At 38.9% G+C, this 14694-nt stretch overlaps 1 protein-coding gene across 1 annotated transcript in view; it reads left to right on the top strand.

Moving 5' to 3' along the window:
* Nucleotides 1-115: 115 nt before the first annotated feature.
* The window catches only part of VPS37A (VPS37A subunit of ESCRT-I), a 45145-nt gene continuing 30566 nt past the window's right edge, over nt 116-14694 (top strand). Inside the window, exon 1 of the mRNA XM_007098964.3 lies at nt 116-526. Coding sequence (XP_007099026.2) covers nt 402-526 — 125 coding nt within the window. The 5' untranslated portion in view covers nt 116-401. The remainder of the gene's footprint in view (nt 527-14694) is intronic.

The following is a 14694-nucleotide window of genomic DNA, read 5'->3' as shown; positions in this document are numbered from 1 at the left end:
GCGTCGCTCCGTGCTGCGCCGTCGCTTCTCGCACGTCCTGGCGGGGGCGCTAGGTGATGACGCGCCACGCAAAGGGGGCGGAGCACGCTGGTGACGGAAGCAGGGGTGGTGGAGCACCGAGCGGTCGGGCTGCCGGGCTGATTGGTTTGGGTGTCTGGACCGTGAAGGTAGCGCTGCTTGTCCCGGGCGGCTACTTTCCTCTAGCTGCCCACAGTCATAGTGGTTCGCCCAGGACGCAAGGGCCCCTCAGCTGGCTTGCTTAGGAGAAGACGCGGCCGCCCGGTACTTGGGACTCGGGCGTCTCGGACTGCTCCTCCTGCCGCTGGGGAACCGCCGGGTTGAGCAGCTGGGAGAAGCAGGCCAGAGCCGTCTAGGGCCTCGGGCCCGGGGACCCGTGGAGGATGAGCTGGCTCTTTCCCCTGACCAAGAGCGCTTCCTCCTCCGCAGCCGGGTCCCCCGGTGGCCTCACCAGCCTCCAGCAGCAGAAGCAGCGCCTCATAGAGTCCCTCCGGAATTCACACTCCAGGTGACTGGTCGCTGCCTCGCCGACCGGAGGAGAAAGTAGGGCGGGAGGGTGGGCTGGTCCTCGCCACACTCACAGCTCCTCAGGCCTACTGCCCGCCAGCTGCCTCCTTTTGACCTATTCCCCTTTGTCCTGAGTCACCCCCTTGCTCTCCTATCCCTGACCCATGTTCAGGATTTCCTTCTGGACCCTTTCTTGCTCTCTCTTGCCTCACCACGGCTCAGCCCTTCCAATTCCGACTTACTCATCCCTCCTGACACATCACTGCTGGTTGTAATCTGTCTTATGTTCTGTATCCAGTATCCCTTTCTTTGCTTCCTCACTAGCCTTTCCCCTTGCCCATCTGATTGCCACGTTGGCAGAATTGTCAAAGTACTCTACTTGGCTAAAAAGAAGAGTAATCTCCAGGTTTCACAGAGTGTAAAAGTTTTTGGAGGAAAAAAAAAAAAGTAACAAAAGGAAAGAGAAACCAAAGGTTTTAGTGAGTTCTTTTCGGCTGGGAATGACAAACTCGATCGTCCTAAGTCGTTAAGATTTACCCTCTTCCCACAGCCTCCCCCAATTTGACAAACTTCCAGTCTCCATCTGTCACTTTATTATTCTTGCTCCCACACTCAGGAATTGCCTTCTGTTCATGTTAATTTGTTGTCTTCTTATGAGTTTGTCATTTCAGCATGGTCAGGTTAGAAATATATTGCAATTCAAATTATTTCAGAGGTTTTTTACTGTAAACTTCAGCCTTTTGCAAATGTTTGTGACCTCTAATGGCTTACAAAATTTGGAACTGCCTCTTTATATGAATTGTGCAAGTTTCGTTACTGAACAATGTCACAACATGTCTTTTAATGTAAAGATGCCAACATCAGTCAAACCCAAGTCTTCTTTAAGTGGACTTTTCATGCATTTAAAAAATATATGAGGCCATAAAATTAATTCCTGTTGAATGAGCTCTTAAGGGCCATTTTTTTCTGTCACTTTAATAATTTTTCCCAAGCAAGGAAGTTACAGTGTAGAGTAGTTTTAAATTAAATATGTTGTTAAAAGAAAAATTCACAGCAAAATTAGTATGGCTAAATTAAGGGCTATTGCTGATTGAACTTCAGATGTTTCTCAGTTCTTTGTCTCAATTGTTCTGCTTGTTGAGAACTTTCAAAAGGTGAAAATATATGGTATTGAACAGAAGAGAGTGTCATGCCATTTGTTTGAGTGGTGGCTTTGTCATAGAGTTCTTAAAAATCAGTCTTAATTTTTTTTTCAAATCAGCCTTATTTTCGTGTTCTGTCTTAACCTGTAAGAGCTGCTGTTACAAGATATGCTTATAAAATAAGTTGACTCATTTTGAAGGAACATAACTAAAGCTTGTCTTCTTAGTATCACATTGGAAGACTGTCTATATACTGAACCAGTACTACTGTTGCTAAAATAGTAGAACCACACCTTGGAATTAATTACTTTAAAGTCTTTAATAGATACCGTTGAATATTCTCACTGCTGGCAAATTTTTATTCTTTGAGGTTGGCGTTGACTTTTTAAAATACTCTAAAGCCTCTCGCTGCCAAGGGCAGTAAATAAGGGAAGTAACTGATCTGAAGTTTCTTGTGGGTTTTTTTGGTCTCCCAAATAAGGTGACATTCTAAAATAAGATTTGCTAATCTAAGGAGTTCTGGAATTGGCTTAAGCTTTTAAGTTCTTTTATAAAAATACTTGTAGTTTCGTTTTATTGAAATATTTCACATTTATAAACTATACTTGGATAATTCTGGGGATGATTAGGTCACGTATTTCCAGTTTTCAGAGAATAGTACAGTGCCAGAAAAAAGTGTCATCCATCTGTTCTTGTTAAATCTGCCATTTGAACTCATGACATACATTTTAAAGCTAGTTGGTGAAAATGATCTGTCTATGCAGTATATGACAATATGTCGCTTCAGTAGCCAAATTCAATACTACAACTTATTAAGATTTTTGTTCAGTAAGACACTGTGATTGGGTGATCTGAAGGTGCCCTCTGCAAAAGTTGAAAGAGTATTTCAGATGATATTTTAATGAGTAACACAAAAACTTCCTACATTACGAATATCAATATCTCGTTGCATGCGAGATTAGGCCCACTTCCCTAATGTTTCGTACTCTATCCCTTCTTCAGATGTAAGGTCAGCAGCTCTTTCCTAGCAAGGAAAGTATCCAGCTTCTGCCCTCCTCAGTAACCCCGTCCTTTCTTACACCTTCCAACTCTTACCTTCTTTTTTAACTCCTTATAATTAAAAAAATTCCATTTCAGGAAATAGTCTGTTTGATTCCCTTCCTTAAATGAATGTAAACTCCTTTTTTAGGTACTTTAGGAAATTTTTACCTCATCTTTCTCAGGCCTCTCCTAAAGTTTAGCTGCATTTTATGTGTATTTCCTCATGTTAATCTTACTGGTAAGTCAGGGCAAATGGGAAACTGTCATAGATGACAAACAAAAGTTTTAACCAAAGCATAATAACATTTGTCTGGTATGAAAATGGAAACTGGAAGTTATGTAGGCTAGGCTCGAGTAATAGATTCCACCTTCTGAATAACAGTGATCACAGTATTCATTTTACCACTAACATTCCTATCTTTGTGGGCAGGAGTAGAATTAATTCTGTTGTTTCTTCTACTTCCTAAAGAAGCACACTCCGAAGGAAACTTTTGGTTTCCCACCCTAATCCACCCCCCTCTGCTTATTGAAAGAACAACAGTTTTAATCTGCTTTCCCAGTCTGCAGGATCACATACTTAAGGGAGGCTGTGCTCTTTCAACTCCAGGAGGCAAATAATGACTGTTTAAGCCAATCATTTACCCTGCAAGTTATTGTGGAAGCAGGACTCTTGACCTAATCTCGCTCCACGGGAGTTGGAGAAGTCGGCTGGGGAGCTGCTCAAAACATTTTCTGAGTAATAGAGATGTCTTAAAAGGAAATTCTTCTCTTCATGGGACATTTGGAACTGCTTGGATCACGAAAGGCAGGTTAACTACTGAATGTGGTAGAGTAGAAAGATGGGATGTTCATGATAATAATACTGTGATGCTGAATTAACCAATTTTGGAACGTGTGATGACTCTGGACTTACTCTTCTTCAGGATTAATGACCCCTTACTGTTTAAGCCCCTTTCAACCTGGGTTTTCAATTACAGGACTTGAAATTGAAACTATCCCAAGTGATACTCTCTAATCCCAATATTTAAAGATGCTTCAAGAGTGAAGCTGTTAATTATTTCCCTGCATTGTACTACAATCAGAACATACTGAAAACTGATGGTCTTAACAGTTAACTATTCTAACTATCCTGGTTTCTCCTCTCTTAACAATATTTAAGTTAATTAGCTATTTTCTTTCTTTAGCTCTAAAACAATAATTTGGAGGGGTGTTGGAAATGGTAATTAACTATGTAATTTCAAAGTTATACAAATAGTAATCTTTCTTTATTACCTTTTAGTTAGGGATATCAGGTCTCTCAAGTAAAAGACTTGTGCATTCATTTAATAATAACATGGTAATTCTGGTGCTATTTTTATTTTATATTAAATAAGAAAATCTAATTGGGAGTTATTACGTTTGTCAGAATTGCTTTTTTTCTTTTTCCCTATATTATGATGAATAGTCTTAATGAAAGAGGCTCTGAACCAGCAGTTAGGAGTCACTGATAGATCATTAACAGCATTGCAACACTGGATGCTCGTGTAACCTTAATAGGCCTTAGGGACCCCTGAAGTAAGAGGATTAACTGCCTGATCTCTTACTGCCCTGCCCAGCTGTGAAAGTCTGTGTTGGTTCCTCAGGTTCCTGGATACGAACACTGTCTTAGAGATAAAAGACAAAATGAATTTGAGCAACATAAATGGAAGTACGCAAAAGTCATTGACATTGGAAAAAGCAGCCTGACTCAGGTGCATGAAAGCTTTGTCATCAAACTGACCTGGATTCCAGTTTGGCTCTAACACACAATGGCAATGTGACCTTTTGGCCAGTTACTCAACTTCTCTGAGCCTCCAGTTCCCATCTGTAAAATCAGGAATTGTGATTCCTGTCATGAATGAAAGAGTGTTAATATTTCAGTGTTTTATATGAACATTTATTAGAGTACCTGGTACAATGTGAGCCTACGGGGAATTACATTCCTGCTTTCTACCGCATAGAATCAGTATGCATGGAACCTTTGCTTCTTAGCCTGTATGCGTCTTGCCAGCTTATTGTTTGTGAATCCTTCACAAGCCCACCTATAACTCATTTGCCTCTGTCAGGAATACTTCTGACTTGCCATTCAGTAAGCAAGTCCGTTTTGGATAGTTTCCTCACAAATGAAATGTACCTGTTTTGAAGGATTTTAGATAGATCACATGTAAGGAAACTAGTAGGTACTGTGTAAATGACAATGATTTTATTTTTGTTTCTTAAAAATAATGGTGCCAATCTACATAGTCTTTGAAAATTATTTTGAAATTTTCTTTGGCTGCCAATCCCTGGATACCATTATTCTGATTGCCCAAACCTTTAGCCTTATAACTTCCTTGGAGAGTCTCCCACTGTATAGTTTTCTACCCTATAACTGTTAAATTTAACCCCTTGCTCACAGTTAATAAGACTTTCTCCTCTAACCTCATAGGTGTCTGAGTAAACCTAAATTCCCTAATTTTTTTCTATGGATTTAAGTGTTGGCTCAGAAGGACTCCTACATGAACTTGGTAACACAACAAATCTATAATGAAAGGGTATGTGTATGTGTTTTTAATCTGTTTCAATATTACGTATTTTTTAAAATATGGGTCCATTGCTGGCATGTATAATTTGAGATTTTTTTATTCAAATACCCAAATTTTCAACTTTCAAAAAAAAAATAAGACATTATTTATACAGCACTTTTAGACTCATGACAAAATTGAGTAGCAGATTTAGAGATTTGCTATATAACCCCTTCCCCCTCCAACTTTTCTTTTAAAATAAAGAGATCTGGAAGATCTGACAATAGTTCTTCCATATAGCAACATTTGCTTTGACCTGGGGAGTAGGTGCCTCCTTCCCTGGGCTTTCCTGTCTCCATTTCCCGGGTTACAGTTACTCCCTATTGTACTACAAGCGATGGTACTTTATCTTTTGTAAGTACTTGAGATTAAAACTTCTTATGGAAGAAAATCACCTTAATAACTTGTTACAATAAAAAATCCTACAAGAATTTGCTATGCCTTAGCCTATGGAAGCTGCAGAGGTCTATAAAATGTGAACTCTGTGACTCCATAAAGAAACATTGAGCTCTTACAATGAACTTTAAAGTTATGTATGGCAAATAGTCCCATAATTAAATGAATCTTAATTTGATATATTATCTGACATAGTCCATTTATAACCAGTGATTAAAAATTACAGTTGCAGAGTATATGACATAATGCATCATAATACTATTTAAGAAAATTTTTCCTGAGTGGATCGTAGCAGCTCAAGTACTCCCTCTAGTTAATTTTCCCCTTAGTAGCATCAGTCCATACCTGTTTTAAAAAATTAAGCATACAGTTTTTTCCCTATCGCTAGTTAAATCCAGCCACATCCACTCTTCCCTTTCTCCCCCTGAACTCCTTCCAAGCTGTCTACTGTCTGCTCCCTAAGTCAAAAACCTGGTTATCCATCACTCAGTCCATCCCTACTACACTGGGTTCTAACTATTTTTCTGATTTCTGTTTTAATTTTTTTCTTCTACATGGCCACAAGAATAACCTTTCTAAAATTCAAATTTGACCGTATATTCCTTTCAGTAGTTTCCTGATTCTTGCCCAGAAAAGCCCAACCTCCTTAGCTTAATGCCTAGTTTTCACAGAAGATGGTGATGTGACTGATGGAAAGTGTCAACAGATTGTTAAAAAACAAAATTCAACTGAGTTAAATTTGAAGATCTATTTGGCTTTATTTAATTCATGAATTGGGTACTATCCTATCTAGCAAGTAAGTAGAGGGGAGCTCCAAGGAGTTGTACAAAATGGAAGGTTTTTATACGAAGGAGAGTGGGGCAAGTAAGTTAGTAGCAAAAGGAAAGGACTGTTTCAGGTAAGGTCACCTTCCCTTAGGTGGAAGGGCAAGGAGTTTTATTAGGTAGATTACTTTAACAATCATTCCCTTTTTGATCAAATTCTCAGCTTAACCAGGAGTTGTGGTCAAAATTTAAGGCATTAATGCCTCTCTCAGCTGTGGCTCTGAAGTTCAAGAAGTTTTTGTTGTTCCTTCTTGTGACATCCACAGGTCTTGGCTTTTTTGCTTAACACCTTGATACTGTAACCTGAAACTGAACTCACCTCTTGGGTGTCGTAAAAAGATAGAACCACCTGAAAGAGTGGAAAAGGAAGAATTTTATTTGCAACAAATAAGGAAAACACTGGAGATATTTCCCAAAGCAGTGTCTGTCTGAACAACAAAATTAAGAAAGTTTTAAGCTAAGGGTGCATGCGTATTGGTGGAGGAGCCTATCAAAGGAGAGTTCAGTACAGAATTGGCAAAAGTCACCCTAAGTTGACAGAGGCCAAGTTGATTGAAGTTACGAGGACCAGCAAGGGTCAGCATCATTAATTCTCTGGCTCCAAGTTAGTCTGCTGTCCCAGTGCTCAACGCGGAGGTAAAACAATGCAAAAAAGGGGCACCTGGGTGGCTCAGTCAGTTAAGCGGTCGACTCTTGATTGCGGATCAGGTAACGATCTTACAGTTCATGAGATCAAGCCCCAAAGAGCCTGCTTGGGATTCTCTCTTTCTCTCTCTCCCTCCCCTTGTCCCCCCCATTCTCTCTCTCTCTCTCTCTCTCTCTCTCTCTCTCTCTCTCTAAGTAAATAAATAAGCTTTAAATCCTGCAAAAAAAAAAAAACAAACGAAGACTCAAGAAAGAATGTGCCTTCAGTCAACTTTTTTTTGTACTTTTAAACCAACACTGGGAGGTTGATTTATTGTCTCTGATCTGGTTAAGCTATTTCCTCCCTGGTAGAGAATGTTGCTTTTTGCATTCGCTTTTCTTTCCTTAAAATCCTTAACTACTGAGGTTTTTTGCATTCCTTTGCAATCCAAGTGCCTTCTAGGAAATTCTGCAAGAAGTGCTCCTTGGGCAAGTAGAGCTTGTTGATGGTGTACAGGTCACGAAAAGAGGTGGGAGCCTAAAATGACTTTTCTTTTGTCTCCAAAGCTATGTCTCATCTTTGTTTTTCCAGGGATTCCTAACTGTTTGCCTAGAGTATTAACAGGGCACAGGGTCTTTCTCTTCACTTCTCCAAGGTTCCATTCTCAAGGAGATCATCTACTTGGTACTTAGCAACCGCAAACATGCATTTAAAGCTTTTGAGAAGATACAGTTCACCAGAGATTTTTATAATAACTGTAAACAGGATAATTCCCAGTGTTTGGATTACACTTTGAAGCCATGTTCCCCAAAACCCAAACCAATCAAAGAAAGACCATGTTGGGGGCACCTAGGTGGCTCAGTAGGTTAAGCTTCTGATTTCAGCTCAGGTTGTGACCTCACGATTCATGGGTTTGAGCCCCACATTGGGCTTTGTGCTGACAGCTCAGAGCCTGGAGCCTGTTAAGGATTCTGTGTCTCCCTCTCTCTCTGCCCCTCCCCAGCTTGCTCACGAGCATGCTTTTTCTCTTTCTCTCTCTCTCTCTCTCTCTCTCTCTCTCTCTCTCTCTCAAAAAATAAGTAAACAAAACAAAAACAAATAATAATAAGAAAGAAAGAAAGACCCTGTTGAAGGAGTCTCCCTTTTTAGGACAAGTGGTTTGCTCAGTGATTTTATATAATTTTCAGCTTTCCCAGAAGTACTAATCCACATACAGCAGGTGAAGTTGGCCACAGCAGATAACCTCCATACTCAGCTAAAAGATAATCATGGGATATCCTATTGTTAAGAACTCTGGGGGTGGGGGGGGAAGAACTTTGGCTGGAGAATGCAAGGATTTTTACTGGACAGCTATTGCTTTAGCAGTGGATTCTGCAATTTCAGGAATTAGGAAGCTCCTGATCATAATCTCATTTACGTTTATCCCTAGCCAGGGTGGTAGGGACCTGCCAAAAGGAGTGAACATTGAATCATGAAAGCCTCCTGGTAGGTCCTTTCTAACTCAACAGTGTAAATTCAGGGGAGTCAACCAATGAAATGTATTATTTTCATTGTGAAAAGTTAGGGGCACAGTTACATTTTCTCCTAGCCTGAAATAAAAGTTTGCTATAAATTTCAGAGGTTTACCCCCATTAGTAGTGACCAGGCAGATACAGATGAGGGTGTTATCTTTGCAGGCAAATGCCAGAATAAAGGAAATGAAAAGGAGAAAGGGTTTCATGGTTTCATGTTTAAAGTATGTAAGTTTTGGTATGTTGCCTTGGGCAGAAGCAGTCTCCCTCAGTGTCAGCTGCTTTCTTGTTAATTTGATTCTGAGGTCTCCAGCATCTTTTAGTTTTGGAGCATTGGTCAGGAGCATTTAGTAAGGATCCTTCCAACAAGGCTTAAGTGCTACCTTCCTCTGATGTTGTTTTCGGAATACTCAGTCACCATGCTTTTAGGATAGGATCCATTGAATTGGGATCTGGAAAAGATTTTTTAACGTGTTAATGATAGGTTGAGCGTAAGACATTCGAGGTTTACAGTAGTCGGTTATACTAACATGAGACAAGGGATCAACAGAATGTTGTATACCAGTAGGCATTGGTCTACCAGTGACTGTCTCATGTGGAGTGAGTTTGTTTTCCAGATGGGGTACTGTGAATAGCCCCCAGGATCAAAGGCAGTACCTTAGGGAAGTCCAGTAGTTTCAAGTTTGGAAATTTTAAATTTAAGCATCTCATTAGTTCTTTTGACCTTGCCTTATTGAAGGTGATAGAGATAGTGAAAATTCCAAGAAGTTTGCAGACTTTTCATGAAGGCTTGTATAATTTGTCGAGTGAAATGGGTGCCTTGATCACTGACTGGATATTGTGGAAGGTATAGCCTATCTGGGAAATATATTCTTTTTTCCTTGCCGCTGTGGGGGCATTAGCCTTGCAACAGGGAAAGGCTTCAAACCATCCAGAAAACATGTGCAATAACAAGAACATATTGATAACCCACACTAAGAGGCAGTTGAATGACATCAGTTTGCAGGTATTCAAAGGGTCCAGAGAGAGGAGGTCTGAGGCCTTTTGGGACAAAAATTGTTTTTCCAGGATTATGGACCTGACAAGTAGAAGTCTGCCTACCAGTGTTGATTCATAATTGCAGTCACCTTAAATGTACTTTAGTGGGTAAAGGAATGTAAAAACCAAAAAATGGGATTTGCCTGAGAGCTGGGAATTACCAAGCAGCCAACTTGGTATGGCTATGGGTTTCCCATAGCCCCATCTATTGACTTATCTTACAGCCATTGTTGACCCATCTTAATTTCTCTGATTCAGGAGCAGACTTTTGCCATGTTACAAGGTCATTAGGATGGCAAAAATCTGGCCATGTGGGGGCCAGTTTTTATAGAAGCAAAATGAACTTCATGCACACATGCCACAATCTTACAAATACAGTATAAAGAAGACATAGTATTCTTACTTGATAATGCTTCCCACGTAACTTAATATATCAAAGAAATCTAATTAGTTTAATCATTTTTTTGGAGTGTTCGAAGAACACTTCTGGAAGAACTCCAAAATTTCTTACATGTCAAAAAAGCCTTCATTTAGAATTTGGTTTTGGGAACTTTGTCAAAATATCAAAAAAGGGTTTTAAAGTTTGCCTAAATAGGATCACAGATCATTATGAGACTTAATACTCAGAAGGTAAAGAAATGTTCACAATCTGTTATCAAAAGCAGACTGGAAGTCCAAAAAAAAAAAAACAAAAACCTTTGTTCTTTTAACAGAGAAAAGCAAATTCTAATTTTGTATCAGCCTACTATTGCTATCAAAACTTAACTCATTTTAATCTTAGGCCTGACCACTCATAAAGTTCCTTTCCAAAAATTCCTTTTTCACAAGCTTTATAAGTTTTCTGTTTTTCACATTCCGATTTTGTCCTGTTCTTTCTCTTTAAATAACCAACTCTTGGGGCCCCTGGGTGGCTCAGTCGGTTGGGGGTTCAACTTCAGCTCAGGTCATGGTCTCACGGTTCGTGGGTTCGAGCCCCGCATCAGGCTCTTTGCTGACAGCTTGGAGCCTGGAACCTGCTTCAGATTCTGTGTCTCCCTCTCTCTCTGTTCCTCCCCTACTCGCACTCTGTCTCTCTCTCTCCCAAAAATAAATAAAGATTAAAAAAAAAAAATTTAAAGAACCAACTCTTTAGTACAAAATTACTTTCTTTTCCCTCAACAAAAAAATGCATCTCCGTTTCTTACACGTTCTCTTAACCATTTTACTTTGTTTACATACAAAGATGTTTCCCTTATTTCTAGTAGCTTTAATAACAGTAAATAGAATTCTTAACCCTTAGAAATCTTAATTTCTAGTCAAAACTAAGAAGGAATTTTGAACTATCATACCAGCATTTTTTAGATGAACAAATTATGAATACATTTCATAATTTATAGAAGTATGTGCTTTTTTCAGTTTTCCAATGAAGAATTAACAAAACTAAATATCTTTTAGTTTTTCTGTAATAAGCCAAAAGTAGGTAAGCCTATGTTCAATAACAGTATTTTATCTTACTGGGAAATAATGTAAATATTCAGTACATTCCATCATTTAATTTAATTTAGCAAGACTCCTAAAATTTCCAGCTAGAGAGATTTGGAAAAATTTTTTAAGCACATTACCATAAAATATAATTATTTTATATGTAAGCTCTTATGCCACTTACATCTAAATCATTTGCTCCAGCAATCAAGTTTAGATTACCCACAAAACTTTGAGACGTTAGACACAATGAGCCATCGTTCTAAGTTATTTTTGCTGACAAATTACAACAGCTATAATAAACTAGTAATTCAGGTAGAATAAAATGTTTATCTTCATTGTATTCAATGTTGATAACTCTAAAGATATGCCTGTTTTAATTAAACTGATGAATCTAAACTAGCTTTAATTTAGTAGAAGATTATCCTAGAACTTCAAAAACATTTGGGTGTTTCTCTTATATTTCTGAGAATTTAATTAGATAAGCACTTAATTTTCCCTAAACCAATTAAGTAGATCTTTAAGCCAACTAAATTTACAAATTAATTTTAAGAACACCAACTGGAGATAGAAAATACCACACATTTACTACAAGTTCTCTCTATAGAAAGAGACACATAAACACAGATGCAGACCTCATAGCTTATAGCTTTAAATTGTTGCCATGAATATAAGTGCAGAAACAAAATTCACTACATATAAAAAAAAAAGCTGCAGCTCAGTCTTTCTTTATTATCTTTTAATTTTAGGGCTGAATTTTAGTATAGTATGAAAGTTTGAATTCTTACACTTGAAAGAAGTTTTTTGAGTATAGTCGACACACAATGTTACATTAATTTCAGGTCTACAGCATGACGATTCGGCTTCTCTATACCTTATGCTGTGCTCCCCACAAGTGTAGCTACCATCTGTCACCATAAAACACTATTATAATATCATTGACAATATTCCCTGTGCTGTGCCTTTTATTCTCACGACTTAGTCATTCCAAAACTGGAAGCCTTCCACTCCTCTTCATGCATATTACCCATTCTCCCAGCCTCCCTCCATCTGGCAACCATCATTTCTGAGTATTTAAAGGTTTGATTCTGCTTTTTTTTTTTTAATCATTTGTTTTTTAGATTCCACATATGAATGAAATCATACGATATTTAACTTTCTCAGCCTGACTTACTTCATTTACCATAATAACCTCTTGATTCATCCATGTTGTCTCAGATGGCAAGGTCTCATTTTTTTTTTTTTTTTTTATGGCTGACTGATATTCCCTTGTGTACATATACCATAACTTCCTTATCCATTCTTCTGTCAGTGGACACTAAGATTGCTTCCATATTTTGGCTACTATAAATAATGCTTCAGTAAACAGGGGTGCATGTCTTTTCAAATCAGTGTTTGTTTTCTTTGGATGAATACCAAGTAGTGGAGTTATTGGACCAAATGGTATTCCTGTTTTTACTTTTTGGGGGGAACCTCCATACCCACCGTGGCTGCACCAGTTTACGTTCCCATCAACAGTGCGTGAAGGTTCCTTTTTCACCACATCCTTACCAGTACTTGTTATTTCTTGTCTTTGATTTTAGCTGTTCCAACAGGTATTAGGTGATAACATATATTTAAAACAAGTGTAGCTGTTTTTAATTCCTCAAAGAGTTAAGTTGCCACCGAAATGATATCAAAGGATACTCATACTCATCCCCTTATGTTTGAGTGTTTTTTCCTGCTCTGGGTGCATTTAGCTTAGAGAAGTCCTAAAAAAAATAAATAAATAAATAAAAATTCTTCTCAGGTTCTGAATACCAGCTTCTAATTTGGACAGATTTCTGATCATAGAGTTGGGAAATCCTTTCAAGTATCTTGTCAAGTCTCAGCCAAGACATACAGTTAACATTTGTGGCAGTTTTAAACAACCTCATTGATCCTAGCCGCATCCTCAAAAAGGGCACAAAAGATACTGTCTTTATAAGATCTAGAACCTGCATGTCCCAGACAGGCTGAAAGCCAAGCCAAATTCTTAGGATGTAAAACGAGACCATCAAGAAGGCAGTAGCTATCCCTGGGAGAACAAGGATCAATAACCAATTGTTTTAGATTTGGAAAGGAAAGGGATTTTTTTTTTCCCCCTCTCTACTGGGTTCAGGACATAATTTATTTACAAAACTTTTTGAGAATCCTCTATGGGTTTAAGAAATTATTTAACTATGACCCTTAGTTAACTGTAGGGGTTGCCTGCATCCTGGAATGGTCTTTATCTTAAAAAGTAACTAATAGTCTCTTCAGAATGGAAAGGAAATTCAGATAGAGGATGGATTCCTAGAAAGAGTACTCAAATAAAGGAGAGAGGAGGACCATAGGAAGTAATGTCAGTCTTATATGTTAGTCTTTTGTTTTAGGTGCCTTTCTTTTTCATTGTCCTTTTACAGTGAATCAATGAAACTTTTGGAATTTTGAAACCTTTTGAAGGCTTCTGCCTACCAATTAAAATAGGTATCCCGTTCTATTTGAGAATACTTTCAAGTGTTCTTCAAGAACACTTTTTTTTAATTTTTTTTAAGTTTATTTATTTATTTATTTATTTATTTATTTATTTATTTATTTTGAGAAGAGAGAGAGCATGAACGGGGGAGGGGGGAGAAAGAGGGAGACACAAAATCTGAAACAGGCTCCAGGCTCTGAGCTGTCAGCACAGAGCCCAACGGGGGGCTCGAACTCACAGACCGCAAGATTATGACCTGAGCCGAAGTCAGACGCTTAACCGACTGAGCCACCCAGGCACCCCAAGAACACTTCTTAAATTATTTCTCTAATTGGAGTATTTACCTAAATGGCCATTGTAATTCTAGGTTGGTTTTAGTAAGATCTTGCTATTTGACTAAATATTGGCAACTTCTGGGACTACAGTTTTTAGACCTACAGTAAGCAGGTGTATGCCAGAATGTGGCCTGGTCAACTCTACATATAAAAGATCCCACTTTTTAGCTAAGCCTCTCGATTTCTCGAAGTCAAACTAATACCTAAGAGAGACATGACATGGAGTTGGGAATTGTGCGGTGTTTTACCTCATTGCATAGAAATTGCCTTCAGGTTGGTGGGTGACCTAGTGTCAGTGCTAACCCATTAATGTGACCAACTTATTCTATCACAGAAGTCTTCTTGAGGTGGTGAGTGCTCTAATAGCCTTTGAATTTAAATGCTTGACCCATGGCCACCAATGTTTGCAGCCTTATTTCTGGCTTCTGAGACTTTCTTATCAGCCATTATTTGAAACAACACCAGAGGCCTCACACTGGACCTAGTCCAGCTCACATCAGGCCCAGCCTGGCTCTTAAGTCAGATCCAGCCAGTGTCCACCAACCCCAGCCAGTGGCCACCACCAGTTGCCACCGTAGGCTGACCAGCAGACGCTAGTAAATGGAGACTGTGGGTTAGAATTGGGGAAAGTACCAAACCCAGCAAACGCCAGTCAGTGGGGACTGTAGACTGGAACTGGGAAAGGGATTTCAATATGAAATTGTAGACTGACCCAAGCAAAGGACTGGAGTTCTGTGA

Source organism: Panthera tigris, chromosome B1 (assembly GCF_018350195.1).
Source record: "Panthera tigris isolate Pti1 chromosome B1, P.tigris_Pti1_mat1.1, whole genome shotgun sequence".
Classification (NCBI taxonomy): domain Eukaryota; kingdom Metazoa; phylum Chordata; class Mammalia; order Carnivora; family Felidae; genus Panthera; species Panthera tigris.
Note: the sequence above shows the minus strand (reverse complement) of the source record. Positions and strands in the feature narration are given on the sequence as shown.